Source organism: Fusarium flagelliforme (genome assembly GCF_020744385.1).
Source record: "Fusarium flagelliforme strain FIESC 12 MPI-CAGE-AA-0113 chromosome Unknown B0J16scaffold_2, whole genome shotgun sequence".
NCBI lineage: Eukaryota > Fungi > Ascomycota > Sordariomycetes > Hypocreales > Nectriaceae > Fusarium > Fusarium flagelliforme.
This window is the reverse complement of record NW_025763504.1, coordinates 5,935,830-5,947,629: the sequence shown is the minus strand read 5'-3', so window position 1 is coordinate 5,947,629 and position 11,800 is coordinate 5,935,830. Positions and strand designations below refer to the sequence as shown.

Genomic DNA, 11,800 nt, shown 5'->3' with positions numbered 1-11,800 from the left:
CATCTTGCTTCACCCGCGGCCTTGACCCGGCATTCGCAATCTCCAAAGCCGTGTTCCCTTTCTCCCGTTCCCATCCGGCTGCACCCCTTTCTTCTTTTCCCCCTTCCCCGCATTGAAGAGGGTGGGTAACTAGGAAAGTTTAAAAAAGAGATGAGCATGGGATTTCGGGAATGCGATCTTTGTGTCTATGTTTAGATTGGGGAAGGGGTGAAAGTCTCTTTGGTGCTAATTTGTATGGGTTGGGTGAGATGGAATGTGGCTGAGGACGGGTGAGAACGGGTATGCTAGCCCTTTCATTATGCAGTAAAAAGGGAGCTGCTGAGATTAGAAGTGATGATAATAAATAATTGGTTAATTAACTAGGTTGATGCTGGCTGTTTGCATTGATTGTTTGTATTCTAAACTGAGGTCACATATCCCTGCTTTAGATAGCGGGCGTAGAGGTCATGATACTACGACATGCACTTCTTTGATAGAAAACACCATGCATTCTCCTTTCATATAGAGCATGACAACTCACAAATTGCGGCGCTTTGTCAGATTCCTTCATTGAATACTCTAATCGTGTAAGATTGTTGTATAACACTTCGTACAGTCTAACCCTCGTCTTACATGCACCCAGCATAGACTATTAAGTCCTTTGGCATTTGGCAAACGCGCCTGGACATTTCTCGCCAGTGGCAACAACATGAACGCATTGATATCGTATCAAATGCCTGTGTTTCCCTGAGTCTTCCTTTATTTCATGGTTTCGTGCACCAGGTTGGCCATGGCCAGAACCTTTTCCTCTTCTAGCCTGCGTGCAACGATTTGAAGACTGACTGGTAGACCATGCACCAGCTCGGCATCATCTGCATAGTGTTAGCTGCTGTATCAATAGTTAAAGGCGAAGTACTTACAATCCTCGCTGACAGTCTTGCACAGTGGACTTAGAGGTGAATATGAAGGGTCGAGCAAGTCACCGTCCTTGTCAACGGTGACTCCCGTGGGGAATGACACAGCAGAGTAGTCAACAACATTGAAGACGCCAGTATAAGCGACTGCACTCGTTAGTATAAAGCTTCTTAACAATGTGATAGACGTACCATGTTTGAGACTACCGTTCTTTCCGGTGCTGTAAGGTGTCGTTGGGCATATAATAGCATCGATCCCCGCCTTGTTCCAGCGATCCAAATACTTGTTCTGGAAAGCCGTTCGCTCGAGATGAAGCCTCCACATCTCAGAAGTGCTGAGATCCCTCGCAGTACTGTAAGCTGCCATCTCAGGCCTCCACGGCTCATCCGTACGCTCAAGTTCCTTGCGAATCGTCTGTCCTCCGTCGGCCAAGAACATACGCTGAAGAAGCTCGCCACCTTCCCTCTGATCAACAGGATCCCATTCTACAATCGTATGTCCAGCTGCTTCCAGTCTCTCCTTTGCTATTCGCAGGGCTCGAATGACGGGCGGCGTGGGCAGGACCATGCCGTCGTGCCACATGAATGCGATTTTCAACTTGGAGGGGAGCTGGGCTGGTCGCCAGGGAATAGGGAGACATTTAGGGTCGGCGAGCCAAGGCTGGGAGTCGATGACGGCTTTGCTATAGAGTTGGATGTCTTGAAGGGTTCGACCGAGAGGACCGTTGACGGATTGGACTGCTTCTTGGCCGGGCATGCCTGAGCGGCAGTTGCGGACGGGGAAACGGCCTGATGAGGGACGGAGGGTAAAGAGGCCGGTGCAAGCAGCGGGAATACGCAGTGATCCTCCTATAAACAATGTAAGCGAACAGTCCAGCGTAGAGGATAACTTCAAACGTACCGATATCTGTTCCAACACCCAGAGGACTTCCCTTAAACGCAATGAGCGCCGACTCTCCACCAGAACTTCCACCACTGGTAGTATTCCTATTCTTAGGATTCACAGTCCTTCCAAAAGTGTTGTTGACAGACTCTGCGATCATCATAGCCGTGGGAACATTCGTCTTGACGTAAAAGACAGCACCGGCATTTTGAAGCAGTGTTGCCAGCGCAGAGTCGGCACTAGCAGGGTCTCCGACATGGGATGTGAAACCGACAGTAGCATCTAGACCTTCAAGGTTGAAGTTGTCCTTGAGAGAAATTGGAAGACCGTGGAGAGGACCGATGGGTGTTCCTGTTTTGGAGAGGTGCTCGTCGCAATGACGTGCTGTTTGGATTGCGCGATCAAAGCATGTCTCTGCTAGACAGTTCGTCTACAAAGATTAGTAAAAGGAATAATTTCGAGTAGTTGGGTGCTTACAAGTTGGTGAGCAGCAGCAGCTCTCTTGCAGAATGCCCTGGTGACGTCTTCGGACTTGAGTGCCCCAGAAACGAGTTTGTTGAGGAGTTCAGCAGCTGTCAGAGAAGTAATAGCCAGTTCATCATTTGTAAACCATCCTGACGCCTCTGGCCATGTTGTAACATCTGCTTGATCTGCAGGAGGAAGAAGATCTTGCGGAATGCGCCATTCTTGTGGGATAGACGAGTTGAGAGCCTCGATCTTTTTGGCGCTGATGTCCTTCCACGCTGGAGTGGTGTCAAGCTTAGTTGCCTCTGTAGTGATGGTAGTTGTGAGAGTCATGGCTGCAGTATCTTGTCAGGAATGTCTTGGGTAGAAAGCCAAGCGGAATCAACAGCGGCTTAAATCAAGACTGGGTGATAAACTAATGTCGTACTGCAACTTTGTAATGTAATAGATGTCTTTCCTATTTGGGCTACTATCGACACGGATATAACGGACTGGAGACTAGTGGTTGATAACTTGGAGATGTTGATGTTGTTCCGAGGAGCGGAATGAGGTCTACGCTGTTATCAATGCATTATGGACTGATGAACAGTAATAGCTCGTATCGAATACCTTGTTTTGGCAATATTAAACAGCTCTTGAGATACGGAACAAGGATTCATGGTTCTCGCTCAATACTTTTGTCTCCGAAGATGCTTCGATATCGGAGGTACAATATCAGGTATCATCCACCCCTCATCTTAGTGTGGTTGTGCTTAGGCCTCGGTCAATGACGCCGGAGGCTGGAGCAGATTCACAGCAACTATGACACAATTAAAAACTCAGACCGAATATCACCCATTAACTCTCACTATACAGTAGAGTCGCCTTGAACACAAAGAACCGAGACATTGTTGACAGGGTCAGGTTTACCTATCAGCTATTTCCCATCTTTACCAGGGTAATGACAAGGATAACTTACCAAGATCCTTATCTGCATGTCTTGAAGTTCATTTCCTAATGGAGTAATGAATCAATTGCGCCCTAGAGAAATCGTTCCTGTGACTCTGTTAGTGATCTCCATAATATCGCATGGTGGGTTTTAGCCTATCGCTTCCCCGCAAAACCCTGGCTTATCGGCAGATAACCAAAAACTTCTACCGCTGCAGTTACAGTATCAGACGATAAACTATACAGTAAATAACTATTTCCGTAAGGTGAGTTGTGCCAGCTGAAACTTGACATAGAGGCTGTTTGGCTGATTGACTAGACTGGTATAGTAGAATATGGTGGCTATCTAGCTCAACCAAACTGAGATAAACCTGGACTGCAAAGATCTTCAGCGCTCATGCAGGACATGTATAAGTAGCCCAGCGTAGCGCCTCTCACTCTGTTTCACTCATCATCCATCTCGCCACCAAATCTCAGGTCGTCAATATGGTGTCGAAACTGAAGGAGTATCTTCATGTGGACTACAAGCCAGGCGAGAGACGTCTGGTCCAGAAGATCGACTTTTTTATCTTGACCTTTTGTTGTTTGAGTTATCTTGTCAACTATGTATGTTTCCCTGGAAATTCAAGATTGAGGACGGGTGTTAATCGTTATAGTTGGATCGGAATAACATTAATAATGCCTATGTTTCTGGTATGAAGGAGGATCTTGGGTTTGAGGGTGATCAATTGAACCAGATCTTTACCTGCTTTACTGTTGGGTACGTTACCATTCATCCTTAATGAACGCTATCAATTAACAGACATAGTTATGTCATTGGACAGGTCCCCTCAAACCTCTCTCTACAATACATCAAACCTCGCATCTGGTTCCCTCTCATGATGGTTCTCTGGGGCGGCCTCACAATGGTCACCGCCTCAGTCCAAAGCCCGCAGTCCATCATGGCAATCCGTTTCTTCCAGGGTATCTGCGAAGCATCAACCTTTGTCGGCACCCACTACATTCTTGGATCGTGGTACACTGAGCGTGAACTGGGCAAGAGAAGCGGTATCTTTACAGCCTCTGGTCTAGCTGGAACTATGATTGGAGGCTTCATCCAGACTGGTATTCACTCGAGTATGGATGGCAAGAGTGGATTGAGCGGTTGGCGATGGCTGTTCATTATTGATGGCCTTATTACTATCCCCATCGCTATTTATGGGTTCTTTTTGTTTCCTGACACGCCGCAGACGACTACCGCTTTCTACCTCTCGGAAGATGAGCGAGCTCTGGCTATCTCCCGTGTTCCTCCGGCTGAAGAACGCCCTAAACTCACGTTTGGCTATGGAAAGATGGTTCTTACGTCTTGGTTCTGGTGGGGATTTGTTATCCTCTGGATCATCGCTGGCGAGACAGAGTCCTTCAGCACAAACGCGCTCTTCGCTCTGTTCCTCCAGAATCATCCTACCAACACATACACTGTCGCCCAGAAGAACAACTATCCTAGTGGTGTTCCAGCAGTAGGCATTGTGTCTACTTTGTTCTGGGCAACTTTGACGGATTTCCTGTCTGGCAAGCGATATCTCGTCGGTTATTTCATCGGTATCACTGGTATCGCGACATCTATCATGGTCCTCGTCGCTTCTAGAGATCCAACGAACCCTCATTCGACGACTGTTGTTTTCGCATCGTACTACTGGGCTGGATCTGTGTATGCGTGCCAGGCCACCTTCTTTGCCTGGTGCAACGACGTTATGCGATATGAATCAGCCATGTTCCGCGGTATCGTCCTTGCTGGAATGAACACAGGCAGTAATGTTATCAATGCCTGGTGGAGTATTGTCTTTTATGGTGCTTCTATGGCGCCCTGGTTTATTGTAAGTTTCTTACCATCGTGTCGTAATGAAAGGATACTAACCTGTGATTAGCGAGGAATGTGGGCAATGATTGCTTGTAGTATTGCCATGATTATCTGGTGCGCTGCTTTGACTTGGAGAACTCAGAAGTATATGCAGACTGCGACTGTTAATTCTGAAAGGCATAGCGTAGAACATGAGAAGCATGAGATGGGGAAGGAAGAGGCATGAGTTCCATGTCTACCGTATCGTTCAGTCGGTAGAGATGGATCATAGGAACTATGTGTGAAGAGTATTTTGGAGAAAACTTAGTATTTGGGAGTCACTATACCATAATATCAACAAGGTCACTATACTTAGGATTGAATGTCTGAATTCATTTCAATTCATCGTAGCTATCTACATCCTCCTATCGACCACCACTATGTGTAATCCAAATCAATCACTCAACCAAAAGTAAACGCCAAAAATAATTCCCAAAGGGCGGATCCTATTCACACCCATAAAAACTGTGGTATCTCTTCCAAAGACCCAGATTGTACCAATAACGATCGTCGTGAAACGTATGTGTCCCTTGTAATGATTGTGACCTTTTGTATAAACTCCGATATAAACCACCGTTCTATCGAGAAGAAATGAAAAATATGTAATTAAGAATAGAAAGAAATCGTGAAAATACTAGGTTCTGGGGCTTAACCATAGAACCAGTAGAGAGTTGTGTAGGAGGTGCTGTCAACGCCCTTGGCCTTGCAGCCGTGGGAAGCACCACCAGAAGTCTGAACACGGTAGACGTAGGAGACTCCGATGCTACCACCGGCATCACCGAGGTAGAGCCAGTCAACGGCACCAGTTCCTTCAGGGCCAGCAGAGGCAGAAGCAGGGGCCTTGATACCGTCGAGCTTCTTGCAGAGGAGGAGCTGGTTGACAGTGTCGAGATCAAAGGTGGGAACTCCAGCAGCGTTGAAGTAGTGGTGGCCGAGGTAAGGAAGCGGCTTGCGCATACCGTCAACCTTGATGGAGGACTTCTCGGGGAAGGGCTCGGTGAGGGAAGCTCCGACACCGTTCTCATTAAGGTTCAGAGGGATCTCGCCAGTGTTGAGGACATTGGATGTAAAAGACTCCCACTTGTCCTTAGGGAGAGATCCAATGCCTTGGCCGGGGTAGAAGGAAGTGACATCGTAGAGGACAGCCAGAGCGCCTTGGGCTGCGGGTGTGGCAGCGGCGTCAGCGCAGGTGTAGTTCTGAATACCGAAGCCAAGGGCAATGTGCTTGAGAGTGACGCCTTGAGGAGGAGATGGAAGTTCAGTGGCTGTATCATGTTAGTAACTAGTTTATGTATAAGTGAAGAGACTATAGACTTACCACCACCGTTAAGAGGAAGAGTGGGCATGGGCTTTCCAGGTTTGCAGCTAGAACCAGGACCATAGTTCTTGACAGGCGAAGCCAAAGCCAAAGCAGCAGAGGCAAGGACGAAAAGGGAGTTGACGAGCATCTTGATTTTGCTTAGTGGATGATATCTGAGACGCCGGACTGAATTCTGTTCAAAGAAGATGGTGTCGATCTTGAAACTCGAAGCAACTAATAAGAACAGAGAGAGTTGTGATGGAATAAGTGAAAATGGGCGGAAGAGCGCGCTCTTGTTATACAGGTCGCGGCACAAGGGCGGCAATGCTAATAATAAACGCAAGGAGCAAGGGGGGGCCTTTTGTTGTAAGTGGACGATGGTTTCCACCTGGGCGCTTATTTTTTGTGGTGGGTGTGGGTGTGATGGTGTTGTGCAGAATAGAAGCGGGGATTTAAGATGAGGACTATGAATAGAAAAGAAAGTTGAATGTCTTGTTGCTTTTCTAGAGGGAGGATAGAGAGTAGGTTTATATAAAACATCAAACTCAACTGCGCCTTGTCGCTAGTAATCAACATCTAACAAACACTCTCCCGTCTGTTTCTGTTTCTTCCCTCTCCTTGTCAGTTGCTCGATGTGCAGGCAAGGACTAGGCCTCGAAACGTGGATGGGGACCATCATCCTTGTAAGCGGCGGGACCTCCATCATCAACAAGCAGAATGCAACCTTTATCGCTTGGAAGAGACAAGGACGCCTCGTGCGGTGGACGGGCGGCCGCGTTGAGAGGCGACCCTAGCGCGAGGGAAGTTGCAGGGATAAGACTAGGTAGACTTGGCCAAGTTGAGTATTCGGCTTGACATTGCCGTACTTTCAGTGATTGAAACTCTCTGTATCTGTAGAGATGGTGTTGAGTTTAAGGCTAAATGGTTAATTGTTTAGTCTCACCGTTTTGTTTTATCAGAGTCCCATGTTCTTAAGAGGATCATGTAATGAAACACCATCTGTTCTCATCTGAACTTTGACTATCTTATGACAGTACAGTAATTAATTGATATCTCACTGTATTAAGTCTCAATCCTTGGCATAATCGGCCCCAGCAACTCCCGCATCTGCGCCCCTCAATACCAAGACCCAGATCCCAGATATTAAGCCGCCCATATTAATAGATCCAACAAAACACGGCCACGATTATTTTTCTCACTTTTTGGATATTAATAATAGTAAAATGGAGATTTGATTTGCTTACTTGAGAGCCAAGCATGGAAACAAACATATCCGATGCAATGCTCCAAAACAAATTAGATGAATAATCTCTTACATATACTGTGTTCACCTGAAGAAGAGGTGCATAAGGGATTTGACGCAAAAGCAATAAGAGACAAAAATCTGAAAATTCAATTTATCTAAAACATTGGAGACTATCCTAGTCAGGTACTTTAGCTACGGTACTGTAAAATCAGGTCAGGTTTCCAGTTTCAGCTACCCTCTAACCTACGCTACTGCAATGAAACAACCGAATCACTTGTTTTTCATTTCCACTACATTTCTCCCTGTTCATTGCATTTTATTTAATATTGTAACACGAGGTTTGACGATGTCAAATACTGACATGTGGAAATGAGAGAGACAAAGAGAAAAAAGAGAGAAAATTACCCGCTCTTTAACGCTTCTGTATCTCTGGTTGGTTCTCTCTTGCGCAACTTGCAACCTCTACAAACTCACCCCGCAACCGTTGCAATGGGGCTTGCGGCACAGAAAATGACCTTCTCTTTTTAATTCTTCGAGACTTGAACTCTTACAGTTTAGTTTCAGTATCAGTTCCCTTTCTTAGCTTACGGTTATTCAGGGTATCATTGGCTAGTCCGTTATTGAATTGACTTGCAGTGTAGGACAAGACTCAATATTTCTTTCAGCCGAGGAGTTGCTTGAATTGAATTGGTAACACATGGAATGGAAGTTTGCTTGCCTAAGATAGTCTAGTTGTTTGTTTTTGTAACTGGGTCAGGTCAAAGATGGAGCTTGGCAGTTTGTTGGTTGGGATATGCAGCTTCTTTTCTTTCTGGGACACATACCGCTTGTTGGACATAGTTGTTGGTCATGGCCGCGCTTGAGGGTCAGTTGATGTTGGCCATGACTTCTTCCCACAAGGCTTAGCGAGGCTTTCTTTATTCTATGCTCCTTCTGTCTTGTTGGTTGTGACATTTGTGTCTGAGTTGGTGATTTAAACGCTCTTGAGGCAGATTCCAACTAACAACCAACTGCTTGTCAAGATAGGCAGAATCAACAAGTTTCCAATTAATGCTTTCTCATAGATGATATCATACATTATGCATTTTATTGATATCTGATTAGTATGCAATGCAGTGCCTTTATTGCATTTGAGGCCATACATAATTTCCCTTTCATAGTACATAGGTCAGGTACAGTATGGCCTGTGTGGTTATCCACTTAATGCGGCCCCACATGCCATGATATAGGCCTAGCGACCGCCAAAACACGACCGACACTCCGACTCTCTTCCATCTTCCCTCCTCCGTCTCCGTCCCCGTTCGTCTCCATTTCCCCGGCCGTAGTCTCCCGGCATCGCCAATTTCGCCCATCATGTCTCGCCGACCTCCCAAAGGCGACTACATCGAGACCGCAAGTATTCCCTCCACCATCTCTTTGTCTCGATGCTGACCATCGCTACAGGACACCGGCAACAAAGTCTCCCGTAAAGCCGTCCTTGTCGGAACCCAAAACATTATGCTCGGCGGTAAAACTGTCATCCAACCCGAAGTCATGATCAGAGGCGACCTCACCCGCACAGTCTCCTCGTCCTCCTCTGGCACGGCGCCTGCCAGCAATACAGCTGTGGCCATAGGTCGATACTGCTTCCTCGCTCGGGGCGTACTGCTGCGTCCACCTGGCCGCATGTACAAGGGCGCTTTCACATACATGCCTCTGCGTCTGGGCGACCACGTCTTTGTTGGCCAAGGAACCGTCGTGCAGGCGGCATCGTTAGGAAACCATGTGCAGATCGGAAAGGGGTGCACTATTGGCGAGTTTGCGATTGTCAAAGACTATGTTCAGGTTCTGGATGGGACAGTTGTGCCGCCGAGTATGGTTATTCCCAGCTTTTCTATCGTTGCGGGTCAGCCGGCGAGGGTGATCGGAGAGATTCCTGAGGGTGGACATGAGGAGTTTGAGTTGAGAGATATGTATAAGACTGTTGGGAACAATCCTCAACCTCCTGCGGCACCACCTGCGGCACGAGCATGATGGGCAGTCATCCAGTACCATGAGCGGTTGGATGTATTGGTTGAGACATATGCCTCGTGCGGTTCAAGGTGGTTATGGAGTTGGATGACCCTTTGCAATATGAGCTGGCTAAGCTGCATTTGAAGGAAGTCTACAACCAGACCGCGATTCAACGACAGTTCAGAGAAGAGTCCTGATGATGGCTTCGAGGGGCAGCCGAAGAGAACAAAAGCGTTCTCGCTATTGTTGCCTCCAAGACCTGGTGGAGGCCTCCAGCACTTCAAGAAACTCACCCGATGCTCCCCAAGAACGGTCACTATCATCTACACACTACCAGCATGCAATGGCAAACGCACGATACCCTCAAGAATGGAAAATAGTCACCTGCTTTGGATTTAGTCAAATGTTAATGATACCCTTTTGTGCGTTCTTTATTGTTCTGCTCGTTACCTGGTCAATATCACCCCGCTTCTCAATGCTATTCAACGTCATTGTTGCTTATGATATCAAACACCGTTATCGGCTACTCAAAGAGTCAAAGGGAGACTTCCAGAATCGCGTTTGATGTGAAAGGACCTGGTGATTAAATGGGTTTGATTCACTTGAAATACACCAACTCAGCATCTCTCTGCTCATCTATATAAAGGACCAAATTTCACCAAGTTCACATTCGAACCTTCAACCTGACATCTCCCATCTTTCAAGTATTCCATCTTGCTTTTCCTCACCTGATACTCAAGGCATACATCTATGATAGCCTATCAATCATGGCTCCCCCTCCTCCACTTCCTAAACGACTCATCACCATCACTCCCCCCTGGTGCGAAGGAGCTGAAGCAGCCAACGTTCTCGAACCAGCTCCTGAGCCTTTCCCTCTGACCGTACCTCACTCAACCCGTCGTCACACTCGTCTCTACGACGAACTTCGCAACTACGATGAGCTCGACAACCGCGCTCTGAAGAACCGTGTCGATGCCCTTTGCGCCGAGATCATCTACTGGCAGGAACATGACACCGAAACTCTTCACGGTCTCTCCAAAACCATCGTGATCAAATACGGCGAGACCGCTCTTCGCGTCATCCGTCGAGTTTGGGACCTTCACCTTTGCTACAGCCACTCTCCCGAAATTCCTGGCGATGATCCTGGTCCTTTTGATCAGAGTGCTTGGCTCGCTACTATACATGATGTCGTTATTTATCGCGCCCATGTCAAGCTCCTTCGAGACCAACTTGATGATGCCCTCGCTGCCTAGTATGCCGAGGACTTCAAGATTCTCAACCATGACCCGGCCAAGAAGGGGATTTACATCACCGACGTCCTCGTCCATGAGCACCGCGATCGAGTCGAGCGCGCGGCCAAGGAGAAGGAGGTCTTTACCGGCATGTTTGAGGAGCTCACCCAGGAGGACATCATCGAGCTTCCTGGCCACAAGGCCACCGCTCTCGGAGTGGCACCCCTTTTAGGCCTACGCCTGTGCGGTGAAACCGTCGAAGACTTTTACCGAACGATCGACGAAAAGGAGGACATCCTCGAGAATGAAGACGAGGGTGACATGCGTTACTACCAAGCGTTCCAGCTGTGGCACATCGCTGCTCGCGCCGCCATGGGCTGGGAACCTCGTCGTGTCGGCACTGTTCAGGGCGTTTTGGACATGTACTGTTACGACATTCTCCGCCGTCGCAGATTCGAGAAGCGCAAGCGCAACTCTGAGCTACGACAACAGCTTGAGGCTATCCTGGGCGATACCCGTGGCGATCAGGTCGGATTCGGAAGTGAGGCTGATGATGAACGAGACAGCGAACGCGATGAGACGAGTGAGTCTACCTCTGACGACTCTGATGAGGATAAAGAGGACAGCTCCGATGATGATCGTCCTGTTTTCGGTCACTACGTCGACTAAATGATTCAACTCAACTTACGACATTTTCGTCTCGACATGTGCTCCGCCGATGAATGGTATACTTTTTGGAAGGAAAACCACACTGAAGCCTAACGAAAGATTTACGACAGCAATGAACACAGCCACCGAAGACCGAGATGGGGTTGTCAAGCAGGAATGAATAAACATCGGAGTCTGATGAGGGAGTTCCGGCAGATTACAAAGGGGAACTAAAGGTCAAGTGACGGTTGTCAGGTCTGGAATATGTGACCGACTATATCTGCTTGTAATACCATAATGAAACTGGTTTTAGAATCTGTTCGGCATGAATGATG

General features: G+C 47.6%; 5 protein-coding genes across 5 annotated transcripts; 3 read left to right on the top strand and 2 right to left on the bottom strand.

Moving 5' to 3' along the window:
• Positions 1–535: 535 nt before the first annotated feature.
• On the bottom strand, positions 536–3,065 carry B0J16DRAFT_283633 (amidase signature domain-containing protein). The gene is made up of 5 exons (XM_046123996.1): positions 2,254–3,065; positions 1,795–2,206; positions 1,086–1,742; positions 900–1,040; positions 536–851 (listed from the first exon to the last, which is right to left on the bottom strand). Exons 1-5 carry the CDS (start codon positions 2,572–2,574, stop codon positions 739–741), a joined length of 1,644 nt encoding a protein of 547 aa, XP_045987587.1. The 5' UTR covers positions 2,575–3,065; the 3' UTR covers positions 536–738.
• A 354-nt stretch (positions 3,066–3,419) lies between these two features.
• On the top strand, positions 3,420–5,350 carry B0J16DRAFT_412250 (major facilitator superfamily domain-containing protein). The gene is made up of 5 exons (XM_046133285.1): positions 3,420–3,434; positions 3,488–3,774; positions 3,825–3,928; positions 3,977–5,024; positions 5,076–5,350. The coding sequence occupies exons 2-5, from the start codon at positions 3,655–3,657 to the stop codon at positions 5,232–5,234; spliced, it is 1,431 nt and encodes a 476-aa protein (XP_045987586.1). The 5' UTR covers positions 3,420–3,434; positions 3,488–3,654; the 3' UTR covers positions 5,235–5,350.
• Positions 5,351–5,371: 21 nt separating this feature from the next.
• On the bottom strand, positions 5,372–6,816 carry B0J16DRAFT_412249 (uncharacterized protein). Its single transcript, XM_046133283.1, has 2 exons — positions 6,366–6,816; positions 5,372–6,312 (listed from the first exon to the last, which is right to left on the bottom strand). The coding sequence occupies exons 1-2, from the start codon at positions 6,493–6,495 to the stop codon at positions 5,696–5,698; spliced, it is 747 nt and encodes a 248-aa protein (XP_045987585.1). The 5' UTR covers positions 6,496–6,816; the 3' UTR covers positions 5,372–5,695.
• Positions 6,817–8,946: 2,130 nt separating this feature from the next.
• On the top strand, positions 8,947–9,606 carry B0J16DRAFT_317342 (trimeric LpxA-like protein; the record flags this gene model as incomplete). Its single annotated transcript, XM_046125364.1, has 2 exons — positions 8,947–8,989; positions 9,053–9,606. The coding sequence occupies 2 exons, from the start codon at positions 8,947–8,949 to the stop codon at positions 9,604–9,606; spliced, it is 597 nt and encodes a 198-aa protein (XP_045987584.1).
• Positions 9,607–10,352: 746 nt separating this feature from the next.
• On the top strand, positions 10,353–11,486 carry B0J16DRAFT_317341 (uncharacterized protein; the record flags this gene model as incomplete). The annotated part of the gene is made up of 2 exons (XM_046125363.1): positions 10,353–10,793; positions 10,839–11,486. 2 exons carry the CDS (start codon positions 10,353–10,355, stop codon positions 11,484–11,486), a joined length of 1,089 nt encoding a protein of 362 aa, XP_045987583.1.
• Between the last annotated feature and the right edge of the window lie 314 nt (positions 11,487–11,800).